The sequence below is a fragment of the Toxorhynchites rutilus genome, chromosome 1 (assembly GCF_029784135.1).
Source record: "Toxorhynchites rutilus septentrionalis strain SRP chromosome 1, ASM2978413v1, whole genome shotgun sequence".
NCBI classification, from domain to species: Eukaryota; Metazoa; Arthropoda; class Insecta; order Diptera; family Culicidae; genus Toxorhynchites; species Toxorhynchites rutilus.
This window is the reverse complement of record NC_073744.1, coordinates 152374633-152391604: the sequence shown is the minus strand read 5'-3', so window position 1 is coordinate 152391604 and position 16972 is coordinate 152374633. Positions and strand designations below refer to the sequence as shown.

General features: G+C 38.9%; 1 protein-coding gene across 1 annotated transcript; it reads right to left on the bottom strand.

Annotated features, from left to right (window-relative positions):
* Positions 1–733: 733 nt before the first annotated feature.
* Positions 734–5067, bottom strand: LOC129761523 (uncharacterized). The gene is made up of 2 exons (XM_055759248.1): positions 2898–5067; positions 734–2610 (listed from the first exon to the last, which is right to left on the bottom strand). Exons 1-2 carry the CDS (start codon positions 5065–5067, stop codon positions 734–736), a joined length of 4047 nt encoding a protein of 1348 aa, XP_055615223.1.
* Between the last annotated feature and the right edge of the window lie 11905 nt (positions 5068–16972).

The following is a 16972-nucleotide window of genomic DNA, read 5'->3' as shown; positions in this document are numbered from 1 at the left end:
TTTCCTATATTCCATGGTTGTGGTGACCTTCTTGAAGCGACGGAAATGCAGTTTTCGGGATCCAGGGTTCACTTTGTTGTCATCGGAGTTGGGCGTACTCAATGGTGATCCATCGAAGCAGCCGTGGGTGCGCTACATATGCCGGAGTAAAAAAAATCCATTATTTTTTGAAAATTCAATTAATATAATACTTACAGGGTACGGAGGCTCAAAGGCCTCCGTTCGTTGCGCAGTACTGAGTACTGCGATGGAAGAACCTAGTGGTCCTCTGAGCAGAGGCTGGGTACTTCAGTAGGCCCAGCTGTTTGTTGGATAGGCAGCACACATATCTTTGTGATACCTCGTTGGTACTCTCCTTCTGCTGTTCGGACGTCTACAACCCGGATATTTCCATCGTCTCCATGGTATATTTTGCTGACTCTCCCGTATCTCCATTTAAGAGGCGGCAGATTATCGTCCTTAAGAAGGACCATCGTTCCTATGGCGACGTTGTCTCGTATGCGAGTCCACTTGGTACGTGGATGAAGACCAGACAGGTAATCGATCGTCCAGCGTTTCCACAACCGCCGAAGAAGCTCTTGATTTCGTTGCCAACGATCGAGTCTGTTTTGGGGTACATAAGACAGATTGGGTTCCGGGAAGCAAGTGAGAGGACGATGGACGAGGAAATGACCTGGTGTCAAAACTTCCAAGTCATTGACATCAGCCGTAAGTGGAGTCAGCGGTCGAGAATTCAAGCAGGCTTCGAGGCCAGCAGGGTGACGAATTCGTCCAGGGATAGGATCGAGTTTCCTACGGTTCGACGGAAGTGCTGCTTGAAGGACTTCACCGCTGCTTCCCATAGCCCACCGAAATTTGGGCTGCGTGGCGGAATGAATTTAAAGGTTATCCCGTCATCAGTACAACGGTTGACTATTTCGCTTTGATGTTGTTGAGAACGAAACTGCTTGGCTAATTCTTTTAGTTCCCTCACAGCACCCTTGAAGTTCTTGGCATTGTCGCATTCTATGAGGTTCGGTTTTCCTCTTCGGGCGACAAATCGATGTAGCGCTGCTATGAACGCTTGAGTGGAGAGATCGTAGACTAGCTCCACATGAACTGCCTTGGTGATAAGGCAAACAAAGATGGCTACGTAGCATTTTATTGGTGGAGCCCTGCTGGCTTTGCGATACTGGAACGGTCCACAAAGATCCACTCCAGTATTGAGGAAGGGTAACGTTGGAGTAACTCGTTCTGAAGGCAGATCTCCCATGATCTGATCGAGGGTACGAGGACGACAGCGAAAACAGTTCACACATGAGTGCACTACGCTTCGTGCTAAATTTCGAATGCGAAGTGGCCAGAATTTTTCCCGGACACATGCTACAAGCAGCTGAGGACCGGCGTGAAGATTTTTCAGGTGATAGTAGGTCACAATAGACGTAGTTAGTGGATGTCGTGCAGGTAGGATTATCGGATGTTTACTATCTTCGGATATGGCCGCATGCCTGAGTCGGCCACGAAGTCTTAGAATGCCGTTGATGAGAATTGGTGCAAGTGTTCGTAGATCAGAGTGTGAGTCAACCTGGCCATTTTTAGCTACAGCAGCGATATCCTTGCTGAAAGACTCGAGTTGTGCCAGTCGAACTAGGTTGTTGGAGGCTTCCGCGAGTTCTGAAGCTTGTAGGAAACCATATCGTCGATTTGAGCGATTGATAAGCTTGCTGTTATTAATGAAGCGACGAAGAAGTGCAATTAGACGAACAAGCGCTGGAAACGACGATCGTAAGAAAAAGATTTCATTCGGAGGGTGCACCCGCACTGGCAGAGAAACTGTCCTTTCTTCCAGCATTTCTGACGGCAATTCGACGGAAGTTTGTGGAATTAGAGGTGGCCAAAAACGCGATGGTTGGCTGAGCCAGGGTGGACCATTCCACCAGGATGCGGTTTCTTGCAATTGTGCTGGCCGCATACCACGGGAAATTATGTCTGCAGGATTTTCGATGCCTGGAACGTGCGCCCAAATACCGCTTTGTGTGAGATGCTGCACTTCAGAAACACGGTTTGCGATGAAGGTTTTCCATCTAGATGGTGTCGACCGAAGCCAATGTAGAGTGATCATCGAGTCTGTCCAGAAGATTGTCTTGACATTCAGCGTTGTACTGGCTTGAACTTTATGGTACAGATGGCTTAACAGAAGGGCAGATGAGAGTTCCAACCTCGGTAGGCAGATGCGTTTGTGTTTCTTCGAATCACCGAGAGGGGCCACCTTAGATTTGGCGGTTAGTAAACGCACGGCTATTCTGCCGTCATTTGAAACAACTCTCAAATACAAACAGGCCCCGTAAGCCTTCTCAGAGGCGTCGCAGAACCCGTGCATTTCAAGCACTACGCGATTGAAGGAAGGGGTTGCCCACCTTGGGATGGTAATAGATACTAATCCTTGCAAACTACTGCGGAACTCCAACCAATGCTGCTGTTGATACTCGTCTAGTGGATTGTCCCAGGATGTAGAAGTTCGCCAGAGAGATTGAACAAATATCTTGGCAAGGACTATCACCGGCCCAATCAGGCCGAGAGGGTCGAAAAGCTTTGCTGTATCCGACAATACGGTTCGTCTTGTGATGTTTTCTGTTTGGGACCAATTAGGAACAGAGTAGTGGAGTAAATCGGTCGATGGCTCCCATATTAGTCCAAGGGTTTTTATGGTTGCTGGTGAGTCCAGTGCTATTACTGCTCGATCGTCGCGTTGGTCGGGAGGTATGGTTGATAATATAATTCATCATCGACACCGGTAAGCATGTCATCCATGTAAAAATCCTTTGACAGGACTTTCGCGGCTAGAGGAAATTCATTAGCTCCCTGTTTCGACAACTCAAGGAGACATCTTGTAGCCAAGTATGGCGCAGAGGCAGTACCGTAGGTGACTGTGGTTAGTTCAAACGTTTTCAGCGGTTCCGAGGAAGAGGACTGCCAGCGAATCCGATGCAGTGGAAAATCGTCAGGGTGGAGGCGGATCTGCCGATACATCTTTTCAGCATCCGTAATAATAGCAAACTGATGAATTCTGAAGCGAAGCGAAATGTCTAGAATGTCATCCTGTAGAACCGGTCCCACTATTAACGCCTGATTCAGCGAAAATTCGCTGTTGGTTCGACAAGAGGCGTCAAAGACCACCCGTAATTTGGTGGTTGTACTATCCACCTTCTCTACTCCATGATGAGGTAAGTAGTAAGACGGAAATGTGTTATCCGTGTCGTCGATCTCACGCATGTGATTGAGTTGCAAATACTCAGCAACAAATGAAGTGTACGCTTCTTTTAGTGGGAGGTTCGCATCAAGTCTGCGTTCAAGGGCAAGGAACCTTCGAGTGGCTATTTCCTTGGAACTCCCGAGTTCAGACAATATATCTGGGCGTTTCGGTAAGGTAACGACAAATCTTCCAGATTCGTCACGAAAGGTGTTAGCAACAAAATGCTCCTCGCAGAAAGTTTCATCTGGGGATCGTATACTATTGGACCAACAAGATTCTATTTCCCAGAAGCGAGAGATTGGATCATCGACTGATTCTGCGCTGCACACGTGAGCTAACTTGTGTTGGGTACGAGGGTGGTGAGCTCCAATTTTTCCGGATGCTACCCATCCGAAAACAGTATTTTGAAGAACTGGCTTCTCAGGGCCCAGTTTTATTAATCCTTCAAGAAGAAGATCGAAATATAGTTCCATTCCCAGAAGCAAATCTATTGGCCCTGGAGCATAGAACTTTGGATCAGCCAGTATGACTTCGGATGGAATATTCCAAGTGGACGAATCAACATGGTTCACTGGAAGCTCACGAGTGATTTTCTTCAATATTTGACAAGATTCCTCAACCGTAAAATTGGTGCAATGAGATCCTATCCGAACGTCAACAGCATGATACGACACGACGAGAGTGTTTCCAACTCCACCAATTTCTTGGCGATTTGGATAGCGACGAAGCTTTAATTTCTGGACCATGTTTTCAGTAATTAAGCACAACTGCGACGCAGGATCCAACAGTGCCCTGGCCCACAGGGCGTCTCCACCAGAACCGAAAACCTTGATGATTGCGGTTTGCAGCAGAACTGTAGCAGGCATCCTTTGACTGCTACCAACGAGAGTGGTGGACACGAGGCTAATTTGGGCCGAGGTTGAAGGCAATTGAGATTCTGTGGACGATGATAACCGTGGTTGTGACGGTTGGTTTGATAAGCTGGACTGATCAATTTGATGCGATGGCGAAGTGGTCAAAACAGCAGAGGTGTGTGGTTTCGATTGAGTGGACAAGCGATCTTGCGATGGTTGGTGGAGCATAGTGTGATGCTTTTGGTTGCATACTCTGCAAGCACCGGAAGAACAATTTCTGAGTAGGTGGGAGGAGGAAAAACAGTTGATGCACAGATTTTTCTTTTTCACCTGTTCGAAGCGTTGGGCTACCGACAATTTCTGGAATGATTCGCACTTGAATGGCGAATGCGGTGATTTCAAACAAAAAGGGCATGAGCCCTGAGGTGATGATGTGGTATTGGTAGTTGTGTGGATTGTATTTATCTTAGATTTCTGTGATCTATTTGAATCGAATCTGACTGGATCGACCGAACGTGACTTCGACAATGTCAAAGATTGTAACACTGTAAGATGTGTGCGAAGGAATGTTATTATATCATTGTATTTGGGAACTTCCGTGGATTTGTGTTGAATTTCCCATTGCTTCAACGTCGACGCATCTAGGTGACTACAAATCATATGTGCCAGCAACACACTCCAACCGTCCGTTGGAATGCCTATCTTCTCGATCATGCACAGATTCCGCTCGAAATCGTCAACTAAATGCATTAGTGATTCGTAACATTCCTTTTTTATTGGTTCAATCGAAAAAAGACTATCAATATAGGTTTTTACAATCAACTTTTTATTGTCGAATCGCTTTTCCAGCAGTGCCCAAGCAACAGTATAATTTGCGGCTGTGTGTTCGACGGATTCGATAACTTTCCTGGCATCTTTAGAAAGAGATGCCACGAGATACGACAGTTTGTCTATTGGCGACAGTTGGGGATTCGAGTGCATGAGTGATTTAAAAGTATCCCGTAAGGTTATCCATTCTGAAACACATCCGTCAAAGGTTGGTAGTTTAACTTTGGGAAGCTTAATGCGCGAAAAAGAGTGGTCTGTTGAAGTTGTACTACCAATAGAAATGGTAGGGAAATTTATTTGTAACCTTTTTATTTCTCTCTTCAGAAAGCTAACCACTCGCACATAATCTTTTTTAAATGCACGTCGAGCAAGACGATTTGTTTCTTCTACGACACTTGTTGTTTCTGCATCCTTCACATCTTTTTCGGACCTATCGGCTACATCTATACACATTTCAATTTTCAACCGATTTGCCTGAAATTCAGTATATAATGTCTCAGCTTGTTGCTTCCATCCCTCAAGTTGTTTACTGTCGCGGTCAGCTTCGAAGTTTCCCATAAAATCTTTTAGGTTTTCCATGGTGTCGAGATAAAAAAGTTCTTGACGGGTAAGTTCTCTCAAATTCGGTGCCATTTTTCACAAATCTGCAACCGTTTACGAAATCTACTCAACTCCTCACCTACGTTCACCAGAAATTACCACTAAGCAATAAGCGAACCAGAGCACAAGCTACCAACCAACAACTCAATCAGGATGAAAGCAAACAAGCCAATCGAAGCTAGTAGTGTTCTCGATAAGAATAGTGTTTGAACACACGGGTACTCACAATGCCAGCCACAGTGTAGAAATTTGCTGCTTTTGATCGACCAATGACCCGAGCCAAGCCGTCGTGCCACTCTCGCCTGATTAAGAACACTCTAACTGCGGATGAGTTGGCTCTCCTCTGAAGCGGCCGATAACACGCCAACGACACTAATCGGAGATCGAAGTCGAACAACATTCGATCTTTCGCGCACTGTAATTATTCTACTCCAGTCTTCTGTTCACTTGCAGCAACGAGCGTTAGAATTTCACTTTGCGTATGGGCCAGCGAATCCAGTCCAGAGTCAATTATTGCAATGACCACTGATGTCCGATTGATGTCCGAATTTTTCACAGTATCACAAAGCACTTTACGATCACTTAATCCTGGTCGACTAGGACCAAAAATGTTTCCGCGATGGGATTTTGAACGGCTGCGCACTTGAAAAGTCGGACAGGAACTACGAGAACTGATTTTAACCACTACACTTTTTAATCACACGATTCAAAATGATATATATTTACGAAAACTTTTATTTGACTACGAATACAGATACGTTTCAAGCGGTCCACTTTGGCCAACTAGTTACTTGTTTCCGTATTGATAGATATGGGAATTAAGTACAAATAGAGATTCATCTGAATTGATTTCTGTCTCTCTATCGAGATCAGTTTCTCTCCTATCTGAAGCTTAATTATAGCAGATGCAAGCTGATTCTAGTGAGATGACTACATATAAGTTCATTACTGTTGTAGGGTTTTTTGATCATGAAAGTTTCGTTGCGAAAACTCTTAATATTCTAGGGTTGCTCCAACAAACATGTAGCATGATATTTAATACTTGCAAGTGTTGTCATTGTTGTTGTTTCCATGCGGTGCCAAAGATATATTGATGTGGAATAATGGTGCAGGTGTAACATTTATATTATCGACTGTAGCCGAGTCTATGTCAATTATCAATGCATTGACATGAAATAAATTGCGATATACGATCTGCTAGTGTATTATTTTGCGAGGGCAAGAATTAATCATCAATCAATTATCGACAACTGATTCTACAATGAAAAAAACATTTCAGAGATTATTCTACTAAGCAGTTGTTTCTAAAATTTCACAGCATTATAGAATAATATCCGAAGGTATAAACAAGCGACTTATATAAAATAACAGCGTAGTTCTACGTCAACAATGCGGTCGTATCTTGGACACAACCTCCTATAATTTATTTTTAATCCTACACAAAAAATTATTCACGCGGATAGAAGAGTGTGCAAAAACTCAATATTTTATTTTGAACATGTAACATTTTGGTGAATTTGATTCACTTCAATACGGTTCCTGAGCTGTTTTGTTTTTCCAAAAGATTCAACTCACTTCAAAAAACCTTACTTAAAATTGATTGCTATTATTGGGTTATAATTCAGAATGCACGTGAATGTGCCCTTTGAAAATGATGATAAAGGATTTATGCTCTGATGGTGTATTTTTAAACGAGAATACTGTGATTAATATTCGTTCAAAATATGTGCTAACTTCGATATAACGTACATTTCACTTTCAAAATTGTACGTTGTATCGAATTGTACGTTATATCGAAGCATAATAAAGTACTAACAATCGTAGTCTATACAACATTATGGTGTTGCTGTTTTAGTACCGTTAATGAATAACTTCAATCAGAAGACGAACTCAGCCTTTCTCATGATGTTTCCCTTCGTACTGTTGATTAAAGCTTGATTCATTTAGAATCCGGAATCACAAAACCAGCTGTATTTCGGGATTGACTAAGGTACAAAACTTGTTTTAACATCACAATACAGATAATTCATTGTTCTATAAAAAATATATATAGAAAAAAAATTTCCTTTACACTTTGGAAATGTGTACGTTATATCGAGTGACGTTATATCGAGGGTACGTTATAACGAGGGTACGTTATTTCGAAGTTTCCCTGTAATTTGGTGAAGAAATGTCTAAGAAGCTGAGCTTGGCTGTGTAGATGATATTGCCACTTATAGGGTGACAAGCTTTTAGAATATAATTCAAACAGACAACGACACTTAAATTTCTTGGAAACCAACAAGAGAGTAATGAAAACTTATGGGCTCTCCTGGTAGTTAATCATCCTAAAGGGTGAAGCGATAAAAATTTGCTCGAAGAAAAATACGTGTACCTTGAATAAAAAACTATCTTTGAAATCATTTTGTTTCCTCTCGGTATTCTCGGCATGACTTGTCATCATCGACTCTCTATAATGGAAGGATTCCAAATTTAGCCAAAACAAAACGGGTTTGTTGAGGAAAAGCAGCAGACGATTCTCCATACATTCCTTGACGTATATGTCCTGGTTGATAGTCCAGTGGTGATGAAAATTCCGCTTTTCCAGCAAAACTTTTCCAGTATTTTTTGGGGAACTTGGATAGTTTCATAGTCCTTAAGGTTATTTCCATGCGCACTTAAAAGTAAAACATCAAATTGAGGTATTGGTCGTTCCACCCTTTAACTGACAAAATTCATATTTTCCAATATCCTTCAAAATGGTGGTTGAAGAATGAAACGTAGTAAATTATTCATGTTTGCATATAAAATTTATCGAACAAATTGAAAAAATTTCATCGAAATTTTATTTTCTAAATTAATGTTTTTTTTTTCAAACTTAAAAAATCATGAGAATAACCCATATAGTTACCAACAAGTCATCCATACATCGGAAGAAGGGCACTGCTACAAGGAAAAAGTTTTCCCAACAACATTTTCATGTTTGCTTTGAAAAATAACTACTAATGTTCAACTCGTAACATTTGTATGTGTATATTATAGCGATTAACATGTTCTGCAAACCTCTTTTTTATTTAGAAACATGTCAAACGCGAGACATATATTACGCACAAATATGAGTCGAGTAAAACATAATTTTTTTCAGGAGTCCCGATATAAAAATGCCATATATTTCATAAACTATCCAGGATAAAAAGTTGTCAGCTTCGAGAATTAAAAGTCATATTTTATGAGGACGTTTTAAAACTTTTCTAAATATCTTAATGTTTTTGAATACACTATTTCGCTATCTTGACTTTAAACAAAACTAGAAGAGTTGCAATTTTTTTCAAAGAAAACATGAAAAAGTTGTTGTTAGAAAAACTTTTCTCTGTAAAACTGCCTATCTTTCATTGTATGGGTGACTTGCTGGAAATCGGAAGGGCTATTCATATAAAGTTTGAAATTTAAAAAAGCTTAAAATTGAAAAAAAAATGAATTTTAAAATATTTGTTCGGAGTATTTAAAAAGAATGCTGGTATTTTTCATGAAAATTCAAACGATTTCCTACATTTCGAAATTTGATAAAAATTTTGTAGGTATTGTAGTTTTTGAGTTATAAATTTTTGTAAAAAAAAATGAGAAACAAAACTTTGGCCCTTTTCAAAAAAATAGTGTATTTTTTTTGATGATTTCAAGTGACTAATGCATTTACATTCACAACGTTTCACTGCAATCTGAGATGTTGCTGTCAATAACCAGTCGAGTTGGCATGAAATTAGTCAATTAGAAAAAAAAATAACGTCAACCTACTCATCTTTCGATTCATTTTATGTTCTGTGCCAGGTGTTGAGCTTGAGCTTGAGCTTGAGCTTGGGTAGACTGTACAATTCGTAGTTGCTCTCCGTGATTGACCTGAACCAACCAAATTGCACAAAGAACACACAGAATGACGCTTAGGACTAGCAAATCATTCTCGTTGCGCAAGTTCTGGTGATTCGAGCTTTAAATGATCAATAACGACGCCGGCCACGTCCTTAAAGTCACCAGGGGAAGGGAAGGAATGTTAGTATGATATTCGCCGCCCGAAGGCCAGAAGGGTCGCCTCTATAGCGTGATTCCCTAGCGAGTATCATGGAAGGGATAGTTGTTAGTGGGGAAAGGTAAGAATCAGGATTCACTGTGGTAAGTGATATGATTATGTAAACACGAACTATCGACCACTCGACGAAACAAAAATCCGAAAACCTTATGTGTTACAACTAATGGCAGAGATTATCTTAAGGTATCCTGAGAAGGAAAACCTGTAAAATTAATAGGACCGGCTATATATTCTATTATTTATCGCATGTACTCTTTATGAAAACCAAATCGCGACGGCGGAGATTTAACTGAGGGAAACCTGGAGAACTTCTCTAAATCAACCGGACTGGCGTTATAATCTTTTATTCATCGTGTGTATTCTGTACCAAACTTCAATCGCGATGACGTAGTTGTTTTTTGGAAACCTGGCATCGTCCAGGCATTATGTGCCGCTGTGCATCGCGCGTACCGTTTATAGAAATACAATCGTGACCGAGAGTTATCACTGGGAAACCTGAGAAGGTAACCGAACGAACTGTATCGAACTGCAATCGCGAAGCCGGAAAGGAATTAAAAACTTTCAGAATAAAATAATTAAATAATCAAAACCGCAACGGATTAGTTATTTAAAAAAAAGAAAAACAAATTGATATAATGATAAAAGAACTAAAATAATAGATTACAAATTAAAGTATTACGACATACATTACAATGACGCCACATGGCTACACACAAACTACCTGTTCACAGTCGAGAATACTAGCATAATGTGTATAATTTGATACCCTCAAGAACTCAATAAACCTATATACATACATAAACACACACGCGCAGAAAAATTAAAACGAAAAAAAGTTATTATGGAACAACAAAAATGTAACTAATATATTTTTATTACAACGGAATTTTATATAAAGTAGATTAAATCGGGTGCAATTTAGTAAAATAAATCTGAAACACATAAAACTACCAAACAACCATCAACAAATCATGAGAAATCCAGTTACCAGTCGACATTCACAGACTATTCAAAATATATGGAAAACAAATCAAAAATAATTATTTCTGATCAAAACCATGACATTTCATTAAATGTGATCGGTTATGTGTATTGTAAAAGTCGGTTTGTTGTTAAAACAACACAAAAAAGCACTAATTTGAAGATATTTGGAAAAATTATCTGGCATCCCTGAACACCAGAGAACATCAGATCCATGACCTACGCCGATGGAGGAGAAATAAATGAAAAATGAACAGTAACACACATGCAGCCCTATTCCAGATTCCCCTGAATAATGCTGAAACCCCTATTATATATGTGAGAAAAAGAGGGAAGTGAGAGAGCTTTGCCTCCCAGCAAAACTATACAAACAATCACAAAAACAGGGGGTCTCCGTAGCCACATTGGTTGCGCGTTCGCTTAGTAAGCGATCGATCGTGAGTTCAAAACTCAGGGCCCTCATTGACCATCTTTGTGTTGTTACAGAATAGCTACGTCCACGCAACAATCATCAGCGATGGAGATCGATCCACGGTCGAAATAAGATCGATTCATCCATACAACTGCTCTGCTCAGCAAGACACATCGGGCTGCTGTTCTATAAATAACTCAACATTGATCAATCAACTGTCTCCGCTGTCCGGTGGTCCAACTGGATAATGGAAGAACAGAAAGAATACTCTTACGCCTAAATGGCTACTGTGTGAATGTACCATATGTAATGGTAAAGAAGGAATACTGGCGAACGGCAACTGTGTAATGTGCTAATTATAGATATGATAACCATGTGACATGTACACGATTGAAATTCGGCCCTGTTACAGCTGAAATGCTAACGAGCCTTAAATAAATAAATGGGATAAAAAAAAACACAAAAACATTCCAAGCAGAGAGTATCAAGGACAGAGAAAAAATATACTTAGCGGGCATCACTGATATCTCCACCATACTTAATTTATTTTAATTTAATCTATGCACTGATTAATTAACTTCTATAACTCGAAATGTAAATATGTTCACACAAATGCACATTTAGAACATGACAAGAAACCCAAACTTAACTACCATGAACTATTAATCTGACGTCGATACCCCAAACGCGCGTTTATATTTTCAACTGCTGATTTGTTATATCAAACCTTGCTCTTAGAAGCCTATGAACTCTATATTTCACTACGCGCCGTTGGAAAATATCTTTAGGTGACCTAAGAAGGTAACAGAAAAGATTATTATCTTTCTTGAAGCAAACGCAAACATAAACAACAATGAATTATCAGATGTAGGTAAAAACTTTAGCCTGGACAATCCAACTATATGAAGCATTGATGATAACATTGTTGAATTCATATTGTGCGGCTCTTTTATATTTTTAATTTTCCTTTTCTGAATTGATGCAGACTAACACACTTGCACTTAAAACCACACCACACAATCAATGTACACATGCGCGCCCGGAACGAATACATTCGCATACAACCCTGAGTACACTTATAATGCTGCTGTTGTGATAACAACACTACGCAAATCGCAAACGAATACGATTGCGCTCCTGGCAATCACCCCGATTATTGCAGTCAGCTGAGTGTTCCTAAACAACACAGAATTTATGGACATGTACGTTTGATTTCACTGTCACTGAATCTTTATGTTCTGTGCCAGGTGTTTTCAGGTCTTTTTCTCGGCGGTCACTTTTCATAGCACAAATAAAGCTTTCAACAAAAAATTCCGAAATCACTTCTGCGACAGACGTTAGGCTTGGCAGATGGTCACTGCACCATCTATTAGCAAATGTCAAAATTCATCCCAAACATAACCCATATTGAAAAATATGATTTTTTTTCAGTTAAAGGTTGGAACGACCAAGATTTGGTCAACCTCAATTTGATGATCTAAGTTCCCCAAAAATAATAAGTTTTGCTGAAAAAGCGGAATTTAACTCACCACTAGACTATCGACCAGGACATACACGTCAAGGAATGTATGGAGAATCGTCTGCTGCCTTTCCTAAACAAACCCGTTTTGTTTTGGCCAGATTTGGCATCCTTCCATTATGGACAGTAAATGAAGATAAGCTATGCCGAGAATACCGAGAGTAAACAAGATGATTGGTAAAATGGTTTTTTATTTTCTTTACCAAGCAAGGTACACGCATTTTTCTTCGACCAAATGAAATTTATTTAACTTTTCGTTAAAAACTATCAAACAAATTGAAAAACAAAATTTATTGAAATAAAATAATTTTGGAAATACAATATTTTTTTATTAAAAGCATGTTTTTTTTATATTCTGATTAAAAATTATATGAATAGCCCGCACAATTACCAACAAGTTACTCATATATCGGAAGACGGACACTACTACAAGGGAAAAGTTTTCCTAGAAACAAATTTTTCACGTTTTCTTTGAAAAATTACTAGTAATTTTTAGCTCGTAACATTGTTATGTGTGAATTATCGCGAATCTTCTTTCTATTTAGAAAGGACATGACAACGCGAGAATTTACATACACAGATGCTAAGAGTAAAACATTATTTTGAATAAAATTAGGATTAGTTGTTGTTTTCAAAAAAAAACATGAAAAAGTTATTGTTAGAAAAACCTTTTCCTTTGTAAAAGTGCCCATCTTCCGATGTATGGGTGACTAATTGGAAATTCAACACATTTTTTTTGAGAGTTAAATAAAAAGTTTTCGAGAAAAAAATTTTTAAAATGTTTGGTATTTTTTTTATGAAAATGTAAATGATTTCTTACACTTTGTTCTTTGCCCAGAAAGTATTAAATATTATAATTTTTGAGTTATGATTTTTTGTAAAAAATAAAGAAAAAAATGTTGGCTTTATTAAACAAATAGTCTATTTTTCGAAAATTTCAAGTATGCAAAGTTGCTTAACACTCCTATACTGCCGTTCTACGCATATTTGTCCCATGTTACTTTTTGACAACTTTCACTTTTCTCCAGAAAACTATGTTTTTATGCCTAGTCTTACGAAAAAACACAAAAAAGTTATAGTTTGTTCCCAGCTTTTAAAAAAACAACATCAAGCTCAATTGTCCCATGTTGATATTCTATTCATAACTGTCCCACCATTTATTTTTTGTAGATCCATATCATATAAATCGGTTTGAATATAAGAATTTTATGTCACGCTTTCAGCCGGGCTAATGTACTCATTTTTGGTTTGGAAAAACAAACTGATTCTCAAACAAATAAAAGAAAGTTTAACATAACACGTGTACACCTTCTAAGCGAATACCTAATAACAACGAGATTTATATTCTGCAAAGTATTGCAGATCACTCCTTTCTTCAAAAAACGATGTTTTCATGCATAATCTTTGGGAAAACACAAAAAAAACTTTTTGTTTGTTCTCAGTATTTCAAAAAACAACATCAACTTCAATTGTCCCATGTTGATATTCTACGCATAACTGTCCCATCATGAATTTTTAAGCCTGTAACCAAGATTGATCGATTCAAATGAGAGGATCCTTTCAAAGTTCATTAAACAATAGTTCTCTGCTTATAAAAACCCACTGTATCGCTAAACCGGAATGCTTAAAGCTTCTGGTAGACAAATATGCTCGAAAACTTTGAGTGCGTTTTTCTCAGTTGCTGATTTTGGAACATGGGACAACTATGCGTAGAACGGCAGTATACTCGCGCGCGAGTATAGGAAGGTTAAATGGCCAATGTCTTTACTCCCACAACGTTTCACTGCTATCTGAGCTGGTGCTGCCAACTCCTAAGACAAATTGACATGAAATCCGTCTATTGCGTTACTCCGAAAGAAGGATGACTCCACTGAGTCTTCATCTTCCAAACTTACAGTTCATTTACTTGAATTACTTTGTGTTTTATTAATGAAAAAAACATAAAATACAAAATGAAACAAATATAAAACGGAATATGGGCGCAATACAATTATTTGCTTGTTTTTTTTAATAAAAAATAAATAAATAATAAATAAAAAAAATAGAAGAATGTCCACGTGGTTAACAGGGGGAAGGGTACAGCAGTTGTCCACGCTTCTCCATTGAGGGGGAAGGAGAATCGAAACCGTGCTTTTTTGTCCACGTGGAATATGGACAGCCCCGGAGAGCGCAGAATCAATGGAAAATGTATGAAATACATTACGTAGCTGTCGAATAGAAAGTGTTCAAACAGGAAATGTAACTTCCCTGGATTTCGGGTGACGAACTTATACAATAGCTTAAGATCATATAATAAACGATATATAAACACGTTAAGCCCCGACCGACCTAGGGGATAATGTACTCGTACTTTCTGTCTGACCCACGTCGGTTCCTGTGGCAGGTTTATCATATCTACAGAATAATCTGTATTTCTACAGGTTTTTCGGACTTTTTAGAACCAAGATTTGTAGATACAGATTACAGATATTTTTTGGGTTTCATACAGAATTTGCGGATTTTTCAAAATAACGTTCCAATATTACTTATGGCTTAAGGTCAATGATATTTTCCTCCGTCTCTCCTGTTTCATTCATATAGCATTTTGATTTGATCAGCCGTAATGGGAGTCATCTGTTTTTTGCATTCATATGTAACGTGCCCTTTTTTGCAGTCCTTCGGTAAGATTTTGAGGGTATCACTAAAATTGTACAATTTTAGCTATTTGTTCAGTTGGCTGGATTTACGAGGTTTTTGCTCCAACCGATTTAGATAATCTCTAACAATTTATTGCAATATTTTTTTTTATTGGTAATATTTGTAAGCAACTTTGTAACGTGTAACTGTGCTACATGCATACATCAACATGCTCGTGATAAAGCTAAAATGCTTCAAAATTGAACTAAAAAATTAATACAGATATCTATACGGATTTCCTGAGCAAAAACTAAGATGAGAACATTTTTTCAGACCAAAATACAGATTTTACTATGGCAACCCTGCCCCGTGGATTGATAGTGAACTTTAAAAAAAATCATTTTCTAACTTTGTCGCTGGAAAGCTGTTGTTCCCAGTTCCGATACTCTTCAAAGTAAAAGTCCACCGTCGATCCAGTGAGACCGGGCGAAGAATGCGCTCGATATAAAATATTTAAACAATCATCTTATTTTCTCTCATTTCTTCATACATTCCTTGAGGTATATGTTGTTCTGGATGATGGTTCCGATGGTGATGAAAATATCGCTTCTCAAGTCACACCGGGTATTTTTGAGCTATTAGGATAGTTTCATGGTTTTGGCGATTTTTTAATTTTTAAATTGACCAAATTTTGATCGTTCCACCCATTAACTCAAACAATTGATATGTTCCATTATGTACATTGTACATTTTCCGACAAGAGTTGACCATAACGTCTCTTGTAGGAGTGACTATGGAAACTCTCGTCCAAATTCAGCTTCACGGCTGACAGGGTCGCTTATATTTTACGAAAATTATGTTGCAAAATCATAGGACAATTTTTTTTAGCAATGATGCTCTACAAGTATGGATTGTGGTTCTTGAAGTAAATAAAAAAAAAGATACTGGCATCTAGTAGGGCATCGATTCTAGAAAATACCGCACAACGTTACGTGATTTTGTAAACATTCTATACCTAGAGATCGTTAAAGATAAGATACTTTATACAGAAAATTGAACACATAATCGTCGACAGAAAATTATTCGGCGATGAATCATTACAACTCAGCAAAAAGAAAACGCTAAAATCCCTCCTCAAAATTACGATCATCGCTTACACCTCCGACTAAAACCTGCAACTAAACTCTAACGGAAAGCAAACATCCTCTGTTTGTTTGCGACAGGCCACATTAAACGTCAGCTTCACGCATCCGATACAGCTGCGCAACCTGACGCAATGCGAGAGCTCGGTCATCTTCGAGAAAAAAAATAACAATGTCGGCACGCGATATGACCAATCCGCGCAGTTTCCGATCATGCAGAGGATCTGAGAGTCAATCATCTACTGCGAAAGCGATTTCGACGATTTCAATGTCAGAACGGAGCGCACCTTGAGTTTTGAGTAGTCTGCGAGGGGATATTTCAACAACAGTTCGGTCGCAACAAAGAAGCTCAAACCGGAGAAGATGAATGAGAGAGACCGATTAGATTCACTTGCTCGCGGTGGCATTATCTCACATTACGGTTTGTTTAGTGTTTTGGTGTTTCTTTTCTTCGATTTGCTAACAACATGACGGATGAGTCGATTAACGGTTTCTTCTTCACAGAAAAACGGTTTGGAATGAATCAAAAAGGTGCGAGTTCTATTGGCAAGGTCGCCGCGACAGCGGAGTTTTTGGAGATGATGCATATGGCTGATAAAGTGAGCGTTAGATGGCATTTATATCAATCTGTTCGAGGTTAAGGTGAGCTGGTAGAAACATTTTTCCCTCTTATTGGGTAGTATTGAAGATTTCAAAAACACATATTCAATATACCTTTTAGATCCTAG

What these genes read in the sequence shown, in the direction of transcription:
- LOC129761523 (XM_055759248.1), bottom strand. Translation starts at nt 5,067, where the DNA reads ATGCACTCGAATCCCCAACTGTCGCCAATAGACAAACTGTCGTATCTC. An exon ending in ACTAACCACAGTCACCTACG is followed by an intron (nt 2,611 to 2,897) that starts GTACTGCCTCTG and finishes GGTCCCAAACAG; the next exon opens with AAAACATCACAAGACGAACC.